Source organism: Malania oleifera, chromosome 11 (assembly GCF_029873635.1).
Source record: "Malania oleifera isolate guangnan ecotype guangnan chromosome 11, ASM2987363v1, whole genome shotgun sequence".
Taxonomy (NCBI): domain Eukaryota; kingdom Viridiplantae; phylum Streptophyta; class Magnoliopsida; order Santalales; family Ximeniaceae; genus Malania; species Malania oleifera.
Genome location: NC_080427.1, coordinates 68,826,348 through 68,844,562, shown reverse-complemented (window position 1 = coordinate 68,844,562; position 18,215 = coordinate 68,826,348). Strand labels below are relative to the sequence as shown.

General features: G+C 34.6%; 1 protein-coding gene across 1 annotated transcript in view; it reads left to right on the top strand.

The window, feature by feature from the left end:
- The first annotated feature begins 13,506 nt into the window (after window positions 1–13,506).
- The window catches only part of LOC131168548 (selT-like protein), a 14,609-nt gene continuing 9,900 nt past the window's right edge, over window positions 13,507–18,215 (top strand). Inside the window, exons 1-2 of the mRNA XM_058128058.1 lie at window positions 13,507–13,864; window positions 13,950–14,023. Coding sequence (XP_057984041.1) covers window positions 13,682–13,864; window positions 13,950–14,023 — 257 coding nt within the window. The 5' untranslated portion in view covers window positions 13,507–13,681. The remainder of the gene's footprint in view (window positions 13,865–13,949; window positions 14,024–18,215) is intronic.

Here is an 18,215-nt window from a genome sequence, read left to right as displayed (position 1 = left end):
TGTCCATTAATCCCGCGGCTGCAACGATTGTATATGTGCAAAAATACTGCTACAGATATGAGATGACATCAAGAGAAACGTCTTCAAGATGGAAACACCCTTAGCCATCCAGCGGACTCCGAAGCTTGGGCCGAATTTGATAAAATGCATCCATGGTTTTCTAGTGATCCTCGCAACATTAGACTTGGCCTTGCTTCAGATGGGTTCAATCCTTTCGGTAACATGACCAACCCATATAGCATGTGGCCAATTATGATGATGTCATACAATATGCCGCCATGGTGATGTATGAAAGAACCTTTCATTTATATGTCTCTTATGATTCCCGGACCAAGAGCACCTGGTAATGATATTGATGTTTACTTGCGTTCGTTAATTTACAAGTTGAAAGAATTATGGGAAAAAGGAGTGGAGACATTCGAGATGGAAATCAGGACAACATTTTGGATGTATGCTGTAGTCTTGTGGACAATTAATGATTTCCCCGCATACGGCAACATATCAGGTTGGAGCACAAAAGGTTACTTAGTATGCCCAGTATGTAATAAGGATGTTGGGTCCTTATCCTTGAAGCATGGCCGCAAGTCATGCTTTATTTGTTATCGCCATTTTCTACAAACTGGACATCCTTGGAGGACTTGTGGCGTCAGAAGCTTCAATGGAAAACCTAAACGAAGGTTGCCGCCAAAGCAGCTAAGTGGGGAAGAGATGTTAAACCAGCTAAGGTTGATCGGAGATGTGAAATTTGGGAAACCACCGACCAGTATAAAAAGAAAACGCACTGAGTGGGAGTTGAATTGAACAAAGAGAAGCATCTTCTTCGAGTTGCCATACTGGAAAGATCTTCTACTACATCACAACTTGGATGTCATGCACATCAAAAAGAACATTTGTGAGAATATCATTGGTACATTGCTTGATATAAATGGGAAGACAAAAGACACCGCAAATGCTCACCGAGATATGGAAGGTATGGGAATACGGTCTGAGCTGCACTTATTTCGTGATGGGGAAAAATTTCTCATGCCATCAGCTTGTTACACATTTTCGAAGGATGAGAAGAATAAATTCTTCGAATGGTTGAAATCAATGAAATTCCCCAATGGATATGTATCGAACATAGTTCGATGCATAAACACGAAGGAAGGGAAGATGTTAGGAATGAAAAGTCATGGCTGTCACTTCCTTCTACAACGGGTTCTACCCGTTTTCCTTCGTGGACACTTGATTGAAGATGTTTGCTTGGTAATGATTGAGTTGGGATTCTTTTTTTGGCAGTTGTGCTAAAAAAATTGAGCATAAACGTACTTGAACGGTTAGAGGATGACATCATGATCATACTACGCAAGCTAGAGAAAATTTTTCCGCCAGCATTCTTCGATGTGATGGTCCACCTAACTGTCCATTTACCAAGGGAGGTCATAATTGGAGGACCAGTTCAATATCGTTGGATGTATCCTATTGAGAGGTAAAGTATAAAGTTCTTGTATAATGGTCATATGATTTCCTTGTTTTTATTTTTTTTTCTTTATTGTGTCTACAAGTCTATAATGCTAAGTAAAATGCATTGGTTCTTGTCCACTTTGAAGGGGTACGTGCGCAATAAGGCACGGCCGGAAGGTTCAATCATTGAGGCGTACATTGACAGTGAATGTCTTGCATTTTGCTCAATGTATCTACATAATATTGACACAATGTTCACTCGTGATGAGTGAAATGCAGACGTTCATGCTATTAATGCCGAAGATGAAGAACCTAGGAGCTCTATATTTTGAGAAAATGTTCGACCTCTCGGTTCACGAGTTTACGATTTCATTGATATGGATGACCTAGAAAAGGCTCATTTTTACGTCCTCAACAATTGTGATGAAACTGTTCCATATATCGAGTACGTGGTTCCAAACTCCTTACTTTGCATTGTATTTACATATGTGTAATTATATACTTACTTGACATTAACATGTACTACTGTTACATATAACGAAAATAAAGCTGAACTCCTGGCCCAAAATGAATGGAATGTTGACGAAAGACATAAGAAGGAATTTATCAATTGGTTTGGGAGTCATGTAAGTAACAAAAACTGCTTGAGTGAGAATCAATGTATGTTTTCACTATTGAAGGTTTATTCTTCTAAAGTTCTATTTATTTAATAGATGAAAGTCATGTATTACAATAAGGAACCAACGGCAAGTAAATATTTGTATGCATTGGCATGTGGCCCCGATTAACAAGTTAACCGCTGCAGCGGTTGCATTGTCAACGGGTTACGATTTTATACAAAGTCCCTCAAACTGCATAGAATAACCTAAAATTGTGAGGTTACGGTACTAGACATAGAAGGAGATGAAGAAATTGACTACTTTGGTGTGCTGGATGACATTATAGAGCTTAGTTATGGAACAAACAGAGTCGTCCACCTGTTCAAGTGTACCTAGTGGGACATCGGCAATGAAAAGACTGGGTTAAACACTGATGCCTACTTCACGAGTGTCAATTTTAGCAAGACCTGGTATCAAAATGACCATTTCGTGCTTGCAACATAGGCAAAACAAATGTTTTACCTTAAAGACACCAAATGGAAGGGTGAATGGCATATGACCCAAAAGATTCCTCCCCAAAGTTTGTACGCTATTGCAGAAGTTGCAAATAGTGAGATGAGTGCCAGTGAGACCGCATTCCAAGAAGATGAGCCATCTGTTCGTGCAACAATATAATCTGTTGCAGATGTTGTTGAAGAAGGCGCCGATCCTATACCATTGCATAGGGATGGTGGCACGGATGAACACATAGGGACTGCTGACATTACAATTGAACCTTCTGTAGATGTTCACTTCATCGATGATGAGGAAACTGATGGGGAAGATGAAATAGGGGTCAAGTACTGTAGTGAAGAGGAAGACACTTTAGAAAGTGAGGATGATACCGATATTGAGGACGTATAAGGGGGGTAAGCATGTTATTTTTGTCACTATGTATCTGACATGTGTAAATAACTTAAAAATAGATGTATGCTGCATCCATCTAATATTCGTATTTCTTATATTTACTTGTCTATTAATGTGCAGATATGGCACCAAGAGGCCGATGTTGGAGAAATACTTTCAGGCACACCAGTACATCGCATGAGGATGATCTGACATCCTCCAGACCGGCGGACCCCGTTGGTCCTAATGCGGCGGCACCATTGTCTGAGCCATCGACACCTCAGCCAAACGTGGATACCACTTATGCGACTGACACGCAGGGTGAGTTACTGACCATGATGAGCAGTGTTGGTATGGATACGATTACTTTATTTACATGTCAATTGTTGATGATAGTGCTAGTTTTACTGTGATCCCAAGAGGGGGGGTGAATTGGTATTTTTAAAATTTAACCCCTAGGTATTCCTCCTAGTAGCAGTATGTTCACAACCCTATGGTCAATCTAATACGAATAATATAAATATATCAAAAATTAAATGAAGCAGTTTAATTAATCGCACAAGCACCATAAAGTAGTAAATAAAGGGTGACACACAGATATGTTATTGAGGTTCAGCCAACTGCCTACGTCCCCGCCTTGGCTAACCAGCACAAGGATTATCACACTAACTTGCTCACTTGAACGGGTGGAACGGAACCTATACAAACTAGGTCAAATTATCACAGGGCTGACCTCAACCTTTACCAATCTTTACCGAACTGGATTACCGCCCCCTCAGGCCATGCCTGGAATCTCTCAGATATATAATCAAAAGGTACAATGTATGGGTGCTTTCACATAAAGCAAATTTGTACCACAAATGCGCACAATATCACATACACCACAGATGATTTAATAATGTAAGCTTAGTGTGGTCTAGATAGTTTAACTCTCAAAGATGTTTTCTATTAGTGTAGTGAGTACGTGAGAGTATCAATAATAATTTGTGTATTTCAAAATATTCAATCAAACGTGTTCACACAGAATATCAAACAAGCCTCAAGAATATCAATCAATAGAATGTCTCAATCACATGAATATGTATATGCTTAGATTGCAAGATATATGTAATCTTTGTATTTCAGAAAATGATATAGACTTGAATGGATATTGTCACAAAGATTAATATAACACACACAAATATCTTTTCACAAATATATCAATATGAATACCACAAGATATTTGAGTACTTTTGAAAATATTTTTACAAGCCAAAACAAATACAACCTTCCTAAGTAATTGCAATGAGAATGCAACATTCAGAAGTTTAACAAGTCTTCTTAGGATAGGCTTATTAGAAAAGCCTCTTAAAAATGTTAAAGTTATGCTCTCGTTAGAAAAATCGATTCAAACTTCAAACAATGAGAGCAAACCTCTAAACAATATCACTCAATGCACTTACAAATGAAACAAAAGGATAGAGAAGGTAAGTTTGAGTGGATTCTCTAAGAGTATAAGAAGTAGGATGTATTTAGCTTGAAAGAGAATTTTTGAGTGTATTTGCTAATTAATCCTTAATTCTCCCAAATGAAAGAGTATATATAGACATACCAAAAATTTTGATCGTTGGGGACCTATTAGGGATTTTTAGAAAAGTTTAATGACGTTTAAAAAATTTTAACCCTGTTTAAAAATATTTAACCCACGATAAAAATTATGGCAACCCCCAGAGGTCCAGTCGACCAGATCAGTTTTGGTCAACCAAGTCTCATATGGTTCAGTCGACTAGGGGAATATTGAACTAAGCGCTTAGTCGAACAGGAGAGGGCAATTTCTCAATTTCTGAGGTTCGGTCGACTAGGCCATTTTGAACTGCCTGGTTCGGTCGACCAGACTCCTGGGAATTCTCCTGAGGACCCTCCAGTTAACCAGGTCGTTGGAGAACAAAAGTGCTCGATTGACCAGATGGTCAAAATGTTGACCAGGGAGGGTTTCGGTCAACCGGGGCATTTTGAACTGAGTTGGTTTGGTCGACTGGGACCTTGGTCAACAGTTGACCCATGTCTGGTTCGGTCGACCAGGCCAAAATGAACTGAGTTGGCCGGTCGACCGAAAGTGCACCAAGTGTGCATTTGGGTCCCATCTTGACATAATCAAACCCTATTCGAGTGCCTGACAAATATATATATGCAAATTTGTATGTCCTAGGGTCATTTGGGATCCAATTTGAAGACACCAAAAAAGTCCGGTGTCGGTCGACCTAAGCCCTAAGGTCTTTCTATGGTCAATTTTGGTTTGTATCTGGTTTGAGCTCACAAAATAAATCATACATGTGATGTGTGTGCTTATTACAAACTAAATACCCTAATTACTATTACAGAAATTTCACTACAAAAATATTACAATCAAGAGTATGAATTTTTCTTCAAAATTTGAGCTTTCACGTGCCATTAATGATCTGCTAATATAGACCTGCACGTAAACTAGATGTTCATTAATTATAGGAGTATTTGTCATTATCAAAATCGGGCATGACCTATAAGGTCAACAGATAGTTATTCATGTGTATGATTATAATGTTGTTGTTAAATTAACTATACTTTCAACATCTACGTCCACGGTCAGGTCAAGTCGTGGTGCAGTGAAGAACATGTCGCTGAAGAAGCACCTAGATAGGACAAAACAGTGGATTCAGATTGACATTCCTCTAGGATACACCGCCTCGCTGAACGATTGGTGCACTGCATGGACGAGGGAGCTCGACATTATATGTCGACAATATGCTCCAGTCACCGCATTTAGTTGGCTACAGGTGACTCAGGAGCAGTGCATGGTTCTTTATATGCGCATTTTGGTAAGTTCCCAAACCCTATAAAGTTGTTTTTAATTTAAATATTTTTTTACTTTTGATATACTAGCCAGTTAACAACTGTCTAACATTATAATAGTATTACCTATATATGCAGGAGGAGTTTGATATGGACATCCTTACGGATGACCATGTGAGGAGGGCAGTCGATGTCCAATTGTGTAATAAATTTAAGAGTTATCGCTAAAAAATGTGCTCCCATTTTTGAGCAATGGGAGATGAAGCACAAGCGCAACCATACGATAAGATATCCCAAGAGGATTGGGAGGTGGTGTATCGCCATTTATGTGACCCACGCTATCAGGTGATGTGTTTGTATTATAATCACCAATTTTCACAATTATGTCGCTAATAAGTTGTCATTACATCTTCCTTGTAGGCCATATGTGAAACAAATGCTGCAAACCACAACAAACTCCCTACGACGCATTGCGGTGGATCGAGGCTATTTGTAAATCATCGTCAAGTAATTACTATATATAAAATTATCTGACCATTACATGACATAATACTAATGATGTCTTATATGATAATGTAGCGTGATCCCGAGGTTGGCGTAGAGAAGCCGCTGCTGGATCTGTATTAGAGAACCCAACAAATGGCGATCGGGGGAGTGGTGAGTGGGTGCGCAGGACAGACATGTAAGTGAAGCAAAAGATTTAGTTTATTACCTTATTCAAAACATCAAAGTTGTAGTCTTACTTATTCCCTTTTATCATTTTCATGATTGAAATTAGGCACGAATGGTCAAGCTGAGGGATGCACCTGTTTCAGAGGGGAGTCAGCACATGACAGATTTTGAGATCACTTCCTAGGTGTTTGGGCAACGAGTGAGGGACTGGGTGAAAGGTCTTAGAAGTGGATACATCGCCCCAAAAAAATCATCATCCATGGGTGCGGCAGCTCGTTCAGAGATGGAATGATATCGTCGAGAGGCAGAGTATGATAAACAGGAGATGGCTCGATGGATGTAGACGATGGAAATGGAGAACGCGCAATTAAGAACGGAGCTCTCCAGCTTTCAAGCCTAGATGCAAGACATAATGGATAGGCAAACGCGGTTAGAGGAAAGGATGCACCAATATGGACCAGATGATGCGGGTGGCTCCTCTGATTAATTATATGATCACAAATTGAGTTTCATATTAAATTATGTTTTTATACTTATATGGGTATAGATGTTACATGATACGAGAGGAGTGAATTAGATGATTCAGAGGCATGTTATTTTGTATATGGTATGATAGTGGCAAAGCAGATTCATGTCTTATGTGGGTGAGATTGACATGAGATGTGTTCTTGTCATGCTCTATTTGGGTCTCACATCGATTTTTCAGGATATGTTTAGGTCATTTAAAAGCTTTTTAACGAGCATATTATCGGATGACTCGAGATAACCATTTTTTTTATTCTGAATTTAAGATATGGTTACATGTATTATTGTCGTGAATATGCTACATGATTGCATGCTAATCTAGAATGCCCCTTGCATGGTGGATGCAGTTGATGTGCATTGCATGCTGGTAGTGGATATAGGTTCTTGTGTGCCTTCAATTTCTTATAAATGATCTATTTGAACCTATCAGGTGCAGGTTTTATGGGAAAACGTCCAATTTACAAATGACATGCTGCCGAAATTGTGTTAAAATTTTCCAAAGTCCTAAAGAAAAGATAGGCTTAGTTTAATATTAAAATTTTTTTGAAAGGATGAGTGAAACTTATGAATCGTAATAAATGAGGCAATGTAGACTTAGTTCATTTAGAATGGACATTCATTGATATGTTTTTGGTCCGGTAAGCTTAAAGCATTCATTGTCGTGCTGAAATCATTGAAAATATTATATACACTTGCCTGAGGATTTGAAAATTTGAAAAACGCATAAGTTAAATATATACATAACTCACAGGGAGCATCATTTTCATAATTATTTAAATTAAATGCTCTTATCATCTCATAATGTTCATGTCCAAATGCCTGGATGAATAATAATACTATACTGAACCCAATACTATCCACTATTCTTTCCTATTTATATTCTGAATTTAAGATATGGTTACATGTATTACTGTCATGAATATGCTACATGATTGCATGCTAGTCTAGAATGTCTCCTACACGGCGGATGCAGATGATGTGTATTGCATGCTTGTAGTTGATATAGGTTCTCGTATGCCTTCAACTTCTTATAAATGATCTATTTGAATCTATCAGGTGCAGGTTTTATGGGAAAACGTCCAATTTACAGGCGGCATGCTGCCGAAATTGCATTAAAATTTTTCAAAGTCCTAAAGAAAAGATAGGCTTAGTTTAATGTTAAAATATTTTTGAAAGGATGGGTAAAACTTAGGAATCATAATAAATGAGGCAATGTAGACTTAGTTCATTTAGAACAGACATTCATTGATATGTTTTTGGTCCAATAAGCTTAAAGCATTCATTGCCGTGCCAAAATCATTGAAAATATTATATACACTTGCCTGAGGATTTGAAAATTTGAAAAACGCATAAGTTGAATATATACATAACTCACAGGGAGCATCATTTTCATAATTATTTGAAAAATGCATAATTAGGGATTCGTTTGGACATATAGGTTGCAATGTCACTGTAGAAAAGAACAAAAAAAAGTGAAAAAAAATGGTCCATGCATGAGATCACCGATGAAAGCGCCTAGGGCATATTTTATTTTTCATAATTTTCTCAGCTACCAAACAAATGACCAATTTCATGTCCATTTGACTGACATATTTTACTTAGTTCTAATATTTTCTCATTAAGGCTTGACAAGATACACACTTGCTCATGCCAATTCATGACCTTTTTCTCCATGAATCTTCTCATTTCCCTCCTCTGCAAACCTCACAATCACTGTTTAAAGTTTTATTTCAAGTAGAGTAATAATGCTTGTCTACAAAACAATAAAGCATGCTAATTGGACACGTGTCCCCGACTAGATTTATTCGCTGCATCCCCTTCCCTACGCAATGCTAATACATCATTGAGTCATTGTGCAAATCCTTGATAAACTAATCTCATGCTGTGTTCCAGAGCATACATTTTACATCTTAAGTTTAGATTTAAATATATAGACTTTAATAAATTTTAATATAATTTTATGCTCCTCGTGTTTCGAGACACTTTGGATTTGAATTTACATTGAATTTAAATAAAATGTAATATTAAATTGTATTAAAATTTGTCCAAATCCATTCAAATGTTCGAAATCTATGCTCTCGAATGCAACGTTACATTTTTCATTATTGATATTACTACTGTACAAATTATGTAATATGCATGATTATGAAATCTTTGCCAATTTGTTATATCGTATAATTATTTTTTCTGATTATACTTAGCGTCAACTCTCCTCGATTTGGTATACTAAATTTTTTTTAATGACTTTTAATTTGTAGGATTCGCGGTTGTCATAACATCAGCATGATGTCATGCATGCATGTACTACAGTCGTCAGATGCAACTTTTGACTATTTCTTTATAATTTTTATTGTTATTTGAACAAATGGAGTTTTTGTATTTTAATTTGAATTTGTATTACTATTTGTATTTGAATTTTGAATATTTTTAAATAATTTTTGTTATCTGAACATATGTTATTTTTTCATTTTAATTGAATTTGTTTTTAAATTCGAAATTTTGAATGATTTACGATTTTTGTAGTAATTATGGTTTCAGTTTATATATTCGAAAATGTAATTATAGATTTTTATATAAGAATTCATGATTAAATAAAATTAGTATAAAAGGTTGTTTAATTTTTCTAATTATTAGTGAAGGATTCAAATTCGTCAGTAATACCCTACTATTAGTGACGAATTTCTAATTCGTCACTAATACCGCTCCTATTAGTGACAAATTTCTGATTCGCCAATAATACCACACTAGTAGTGACGAATTTCTAATTCGTCACTAATACCCTACTAGTAGTCACGAATTTCTAATTCGTCAATAATATCATACTAGTAGTAACGAATATCTAAATCGTCACTAATACCATACTAGTAGTGACAAATTTATAATTTGTCACTAAAAACCCTACTATTAGTGACGAATTTGAGTTGAGCCGTGATATACTATATAGTGATGGTGTTAGGGTTTTAGTGACGGATTTAATCCGTCACTAATACTCCATTATTAGTGACGAAAATTAAATTCGCCACTAAAAGTTAGTAGTAACGACACATATAGCAACTATTTTAAAATCATCACTAATACCTTGATTTTTTGTAGTGTATTTAATTCCCAACAGCCATAAAATGGTCATATTTTGAAATTGCCTATAAATATAAAGCCCAGACTTGAAACTACTTTTGCCAATATACTTTCATACTCTTACATACTTGGGCATTTCTTATACTCATCTTCTCAAGATCAAAAGGCATTTTACTCTCATCATTCATTCAAAAAAAATTTTAAGAGCAAAACCCCAGTTTCTCCAAATATCATTTATTGCAAAAATCTTTGTTGGAGAAATCATTTATTTCACTTAAATCTTTGAGCATTTATTATTATACATATTTACTTACTCAAAAATCATTTACTCCCATCTACTCTCATTTATTTCAAAAATATTTTGAGAGAGAAACCCTAACTCTATTGAGCCTAAATCATATCTTGTGAGAGTGCATCGAGTTTTTCATTGTACAAATTGGCTTTTAAAGAAACATTTCATTGTACTCAAAAACTCTTATTTTCATTTGTTTTTGTAGTTCGGGTTTGAACCGTGCCAAACGAGGGGATATCGTTTGGAGAGGTGGCTCTGCCTATAAAAAGTGGTGTAACGGGTGATTCCGCCCAATTGAAGGAGTGTGTATAAGGTGGCTCCGCCTTGTTTGAAGGAGTGGATAGTAAAATCCTCAAGTGGTTGTCTTGAGGTGAGGACGTAGGCACAGATAGCTGAATCTCATGAAAAATGTCGTGTTTGCTTTTTCTTTCCCTACATTCTTTAAATTTCCACAACTGTATGTTTACATTTATTTTGTTGTGATTATTGTATAGGTTTTAAATATTGTATTGTGATTGTTTGAGAAACCTTAAGATTGAAATATTGTGTGTTCTAAAAATAGGGCAAAAAGTGACCTAGAATTTTAAAAATCTAATTCACCCCTCTCCTAGGATTGCACCAAAACTCACAATATATATTGTGATATAATCATTTGTATCTTGCCAAGATTTTATATTTTGTAGATAAAAGCAAAAATATGCAAAAGAGTATATTCACCCCCCCTCTAGACTCGACTCTAGGGCCAACACTAACTCTCAAGGAATATTCAAATGATGACACGAGAGTTCAAGAGTTTGGGTACTTGGAAATTTAGTATACATATATTCTTTGAATATTTTTAGACTTTTGAGGGAATATATATATAGATATGAGAAAAAACTAGTTGCTTCTGGTCAAGACAATCGATCGCTTATTGAAACGAGTTGACCGCTTATGAGTTGTTAGAGAGAAAAATCAGACCATTGTATGGAAAACTTGGTAGACCAGTTGATTGCCTTCAAGGGCTGATTAAGCGCCTCTAGCTTCTACCTGCATTGGCCAACTGTCCCTTGTGGGCCGGTCAATCTCTCCTAGTTACAAAGCTTGGTTTGATCTCCTTGTTTTCCATTTTTATAATTATATTTCATTTGTGTCATATCTTTACTATTTCTATTGTTTTACTAGATAAAACACATTACTATTTAAAAAAATAAAAAAAATAAATAGGAATTTAACTTTTTAATTCACCTTTCATTTCTTCAACTTCAATGGTTTAATCATATTAAAAACAACTCAAGGACAAAGCCATTAATATACAATAGTTTATTATCATCAAAATCAGGTTAATTGAACTTTGGGTCTATGGATGAACCCTACTCATAATTGATACATGCATCACTACTCATATTGGTAGATAAGTTCCACTCATATTTTGGAAAATGAACTTCATTGAAAAATAAAAATGAGTCCCGCTCAAAATTGACGATGAGCTTTGCATATATAAGTAACAAATGAGCTCAGGTTGTAACGAAAGGATGACTACTCATAATCAAACCAAGTAAAAAAGAAAAATTGTGAAAATATAAATACTCCCAAACTTGAAAGTGCCTTCCAAGTCCTGGGAGTGGAGGGCAACTAAAATAGTATAAAATATTTGCAACAAGAAGATGAAAGGACATTATACCCTTGTAATTCCTTCAAATTAAAGACACATTAATATTAAATTTCAAGCGAGTCTCCCATTATAAAAATGTATTTTTTTTAAGGAGGTAGGATAACTAAAGCACTTCTTTTCTACTATTATATATCCATTCTTACTTATTTAGTCCTTAACTTAGACATAAGAAAGATCATGGTATACGCGATGGGTCCTCCAAGCTCTTTCTATTTTTAGGGAGGTAGGATAACTAAAACACTTGTTTTCTATTATTATATATCCATTCTTACTTATTTAGTCCTTAACTTAGACATAAGAAAGATCCTGGTATACGCCATAGGTCCTCCAAGCTCTTTATATTTTCTTTTTTAGAAAATTAAAATTTTGAATTGATTTATTGAATTTCAGTGACAGTAGTTTTTTAATATCTTATTTTCTTCTTTATTTATTTTAGAAAATTTTTTACGAAATACCTTTGTTTTCGACTACTGAATGCACCCATTTTTTCATAAAAGAAAAAAAAAATTAAAGGAAAAATTACAAATACCCTTTTTTAGTTTGACTCAAAAAATAAGCAAATACCTTGTTGTTTCAATATGACCGTTAAATCCCCTTGTGCTTTTTGAAAATATATATAAAATAGCAATTCTATTATTTTATAGAATAAGAGGTAGCATGTTTTGTTAATAGAATGTGATGATATTATAATTTAATATAGCTTTGAAAATTATAAAGATTTTTAGTAGTTATAATAAAATCACAAGGCACCAACTTAGTTTTACTTAATTTTTTGAAAGTAAATGAATGTTGGGAATCAATTCCATTAAAATAAAAGATTGAAATTTAGGTAATTATCATAAAATAAAGTAAATAAAACTCAGTACAAACTACAAAGTTCACGATTTTTTAGTTTTTATTTTTTGAATGGAAGTTATCATTAAACTAGCCATGAGCAGACACTCTGTGTGTGCTCCACGACTTTCTATTTTTTTAAAACTTTTTTTATAAAAAAATAATAAAAAATTAAGTAATATAAGAGTATTTTGGGATAGTTGTAAATAGTTATAAAAAATATCTTGTTATAATTATGAGTAGTTATAGGGATAAATTTGATATAATTATAAGAATATTTTGGAACATTTGTGGGTCGTTAAATGAGTATTTTGGTATAATCTTGGGTAGTTATTAGGATAAATTTGATATTTTTGAAAGATAATACCAAAGGAAGAATTCTCTTTATAGTTTTAAAGGTTAGAGAAAATAGTTATGATGTGTGCTCCACGACTCTCTATTTTTTAAAAAAAATTTTATAAAAAAAAATAAAAAATTAAATAGTATAAGGATATTTTGGTATAATTATAAGTCATTTTAGGGATAAATTTTATATAATTATAGGGATATTTTGGGATAATTATGTATAGTTAAAAGAGTATTTTAAAATAATTATGGATAGTTATTGAGATAAAGTTTATTATTTTTTTAAAGAGCACACCAAAAGAGAACCTCTTTTATAAAATTAGAAAAGAGAAGAGTAAAGATTAGAGATTTAGATGGGGAAGCAGAGGAGGTTTGACATGGATTCAAAACGGTGTTGGTGTTGGGGGACGGCACGTGCAGTTAATTCAAAATAAATTAGAAGACACTTTTACCCTTACACTGCCCTGAATTCTGAAATTCTCCCCACTCGGCAGCAACTCCTCTCTCTCTCTCTCTCTCTCTCTCTCTCTCCTTCTTCTTCTTCGGGTGATGGATCGTGCGCAGCTTCTTCTGTTTGGGTTGCCGATCTTCATTTTCTTCTCGGATCTTGTAGGCATCTTCACGCCACCGCAATCATTGCCTCCAAAATCAAACCACAATCACCACCATCTCCATCAACAGCGTCCCCAACCCCATCTTGGCGTCTCACAGACCCTAAATTTTCCTACACAGGTTGGTCTTTGCCTTAGTTCCTTACTAAAAAGTCATACTTTTTCAGTTTCTGTGCTATATGGATCTTTGTTTCTTCAAATTGCAGAAAGCGAGTGGCTTTGGAGGAATCGGCGTAGGCAACACCATCAACATTAATTTCTGCTCTTCTTGTTCCTACAGGTGTTGTTTATTATGTTTAATTGAATTAATTCATGTTTTAACATCTATTGTCCTATGATTGCTTTCAACCGAATTTGAATTTGAAGGTTTAAAAATATAATAGTGTGAATAAGGTCTTGTCTGTATGTACTTAATAGCTTCACTTCTAATGGCCTAAGATTCAGTGAACTGGACATATTTGATAAACTTCTTATTAATTCTGAATTATCTTTGACCGAGTTGGATAGTTTTGCCTCAACAAATGCAAATTCTTCAATGTTCCATATATTTATTAATAAACCTCTGATTATCTCCTAAATCTTATCTCACACATATTCAGGGATCGCTGACCAAATGACAAATAATTCAACATTCAAATTTAAAGACTATGCTAATTATGTTAAGAACTGAGTTCTCAGATTTTGAACTCCATTCAGCATTCAACACCCAACTCTTAATTTAACCAAATACCCCTAAAATAATTTTTACTTTGTCTTAAATGTGGTGCCAATCCTTGAGTTAAAAGTGGACCTTGTTCACACCCAATTTACAAGACAACAAAGTTAATACAATCCTACTTGAATCCATATGTATGCTATATTGTGTAAAATATTTATATGGACAATACAAATATTTGAATTTGTCTGAGTGGATTTAATGGCTTTCAAAATTTATCTAATCCACATGTAATATAATAAATCCAATACTTAACAAATTTATGCCATATCTCTAACCTTTGGTTTATTTGGTTCCCTTACCAAAGGATTCACATGCACCAAAATTTACATGAGTGTTTTGGAATTTAGAGTCTAAATTTCATATAAAAGGTTGAAGTTTGATCTTGTACATGTCAAGATTGAGTATAAACTTCATCTAATTTGCATCCAATGTATAAGATACAAAAAACAACCACCAAAGTTTGAGCTCCCTTGGTGGAGTTGGCTCTATGTCTACTATGCAACCATTTTGCAGAATCTTGGGTATTATCCTTTTAAAGTTAGGGTAATGCCAAATCCTTATTTATAACCTCAATCCAAGTTATTATAGATTTATCCTCTCTTTCATATGGCATCTAGCGTCAACCAGTCACTCTTTCTCACTAGAGGGTTTTTTGGTCTTATGTTGGAAATCCCAAGCTATCTTAATCGCCTTGTGTATCGCACTCCTATATGTTCATTAATTAATTTATCTTTTATAATTACTTGGCTCATCCATCTTAACATTCTTATTTTTAACACGTTTACTTTTCGCATATATCAATGGTAGTAGTAGCCACACCGTTGAAAATTCTAGCATTCTTCTCTAACCTCTTTTCCTCGCCTATTTCATTTAAGCTCAAGACATGATGGATCCATTTCTTCTTTTATTATAGAGCCATGCAGTCCTTTACGTTCATAGGATTTTCCCTTTCAGAGATCCTTGAATGATAAGGAGACGGAATAATTATCCTCTTTGTTAGTCTTGTTGAATAATTGTTGGGTCTCTTTGGAACTTGATAGCCGATTTGGTCCTTGGATTTCTTGGGGCTTTATACCTACAAATCTTTTTGTGAGTTCTACTAATTCTTCTTTTCCTATCTATAAAACTAATTGGAAGGCGAAAGCCCCCCCCCCCCCCCCCTTTTAAAACCATAGTTTGTCTCTTTAGTCTCTCTAATCAGTTCTAGTATTTATTAATAATTTCAGTTATTCCGTTTTAATGAGAATCTTTGTGAGTAATGTTTGTCTGACATTATTTATTTAATGATTAAGCATGTGTGTCTTTTATTCTATATAGTAGGTGATCTAGTGTGTAAAGTACGGCTTATATACAGAAGATTAGATCATCAGTTCTTATAGAATATAAGTTTATTGTTCATAGTTTTAAATGAAATTGGACACACCATTTGTAGGACGGTAGCACGAGGTTTTAATAGGTCTGTCTTGACTATTGAGAATGGTACAGTTCCAATTCCTTGTGCTAGTACACTTTGTGTGTATTGAACAGGACCGTCTTGGGGTAATTATTTTTATACTGACTATATAAAACAATTAATACCTCATGGTTATTATGAGTGTTTATGCTCTTAATCCTGATATGATTATTGGATACGTGCATATAATGTTTATTACTTTGATTCATAGAAGAGTGAGATTCTTTATGGGTCAAAATACTCAGTGAGTTAAGCGATGACATTATGCGTATGGTGAACATTAATTATTGATGGAATCCACATACCGGTATTGAGATTAATGATACTTCCTTGAGGAAGCTTATAAGTTTTGATTTTATCAAACTCTGCTGGTAGATTTTGAATCCAGCACATCAAATAAGTTAAGTGGAAGGTCTCAAGGAATTAATATGTCAATTAATTAAATTGTCAATAATTTAATTTAATATACAGGTATCTGTAATCTTTACGTGGGGAGATAAATAAGCATTTAATAGAAATTTAATTTTGAATATGACAGGGAGTGCAATTATAATTCTTTAATGGTATGAATTATAATTAACTTGATTAAGGATGAATTTGGGTCGGATTAGGAATTCTTAATTACGTTGGAAGCCCTAGTCATATTTGCCCAGAGGTCCCTGTTGTAGCCTATATACACACGCTCCATTCAGCAGTCAGGAGACGAAAAAACTCTCACAGAGGCAAACGTTTTCGCGAAAAAAGAAAACCTTAGTAGCCGCTTACGAGCCCACTCTATCAGGAGTAAGGCGTGTTCAAGGAATACAATAGAAGATTCCTGGTTGTTTTCAAGAGCTCGTTTTCGTACTTGCAGATTTAGGATCAAACCATACCAATCTCATAGGTATAATCTTAATCACGTAATTAGGAATTGCATGATCTGATTAATTTTTTTTTTTTTGTTATCCGTATGCACTACAACCAGATCTTAGGGCTATTTCTCAAGTCCCTTCAATTGGTATTAGAGCCTCAGTTGATACTATATACTAATAATAATACCGTGTTCTTCGAAAATTGAATCAATGCATGCTTAGGGTAGAACATGTGTATACACTAACCTCTGTTTTGCAGCATTCTGTCTGACAATTATGGTCACATGAATGTATGTTTTGTGATTGCGATTGTTTATTACAAGATTCGTAGCATATGAACTCCGGTTATGGAGGCGTAGGATTTTGTAATATGATGTAGTTTCATCACAAGAATGTATGTTTTGTGATTGCGATTGTTTATTACAAGATTCGTAGCATGTGAACTCCGGTTATGGAGGCATAGGATTTTGTAATCTGATGCAGCTTCATCCGAGAAGGAGGCACAATTGCGGCGTGTGCATAGCAATTTGAATTTCAATTTGAATTTCAATTTCAATTCCAATTTAAATTTATATGGACCCCTGCGACCTGACCGGGTAGGTCGAACCCCGTCGAGGGCGCTAAATTTAAAATTTTAATGTTGGTTTATGCATGTACAACTAGAGAATAAAATTAATTCCCAAATCATAATACAATTTTTTTTTATAGAAAAAAGGAAATATTAAGGGAATTTGGAATTTTATTTGTTGCATGTAATTTAGTTACCAATGTTGGAATGTTAAATTTATTTGAATATTAAACACGTGTTTGTATCCCTCATGAATTAAATAACTAAGTGGGTGAGAGAATTTATTATATATAAATCCCATGGTCTCCATCACTAGTTTATAGGTGAAGTAATTAATTTTATGTGGTGATATTAATATCTTCCTCCCCATCGGATGGAATTAATTACAAACTCACCAAGTATAAATTCTAATAATTGTTAGTATTGAGTCACCTCTCCATCTAGGGATTCACAACGGGACAATAGCTCTAGTATTATGTGATGGTATACACTTAGCTATGAATAATAGTGTCCTCACCATCTGAGTCACTGCTATTGTTTATAGGACCGAAGCTAAGTCAGCAGTTTAATTTTGTTTGGCATAATTACTTGCCTAGATAGTAAAATTAATAGGTCCTCACCTGTCTACATAAATGTTGAATAGTAAACGACCTCCCATCGAGGTATACTACTCACGCTGTGCTAGGTTGCTGACAGATTCTTTAAAAGAAAATATTGGTAGAGGGAACCATATTCTTTTAATTGAATTAAAAGTTTATTATTGCTCATCATATTTTGTTATAATATGTGATTCTCAGGATTAAAATGACTTTCAATCCCCTGATTGTTATTCTCAAAGAAAACAAACTAGTTTGACATAATTATATTGATTGGAAAAGGAAC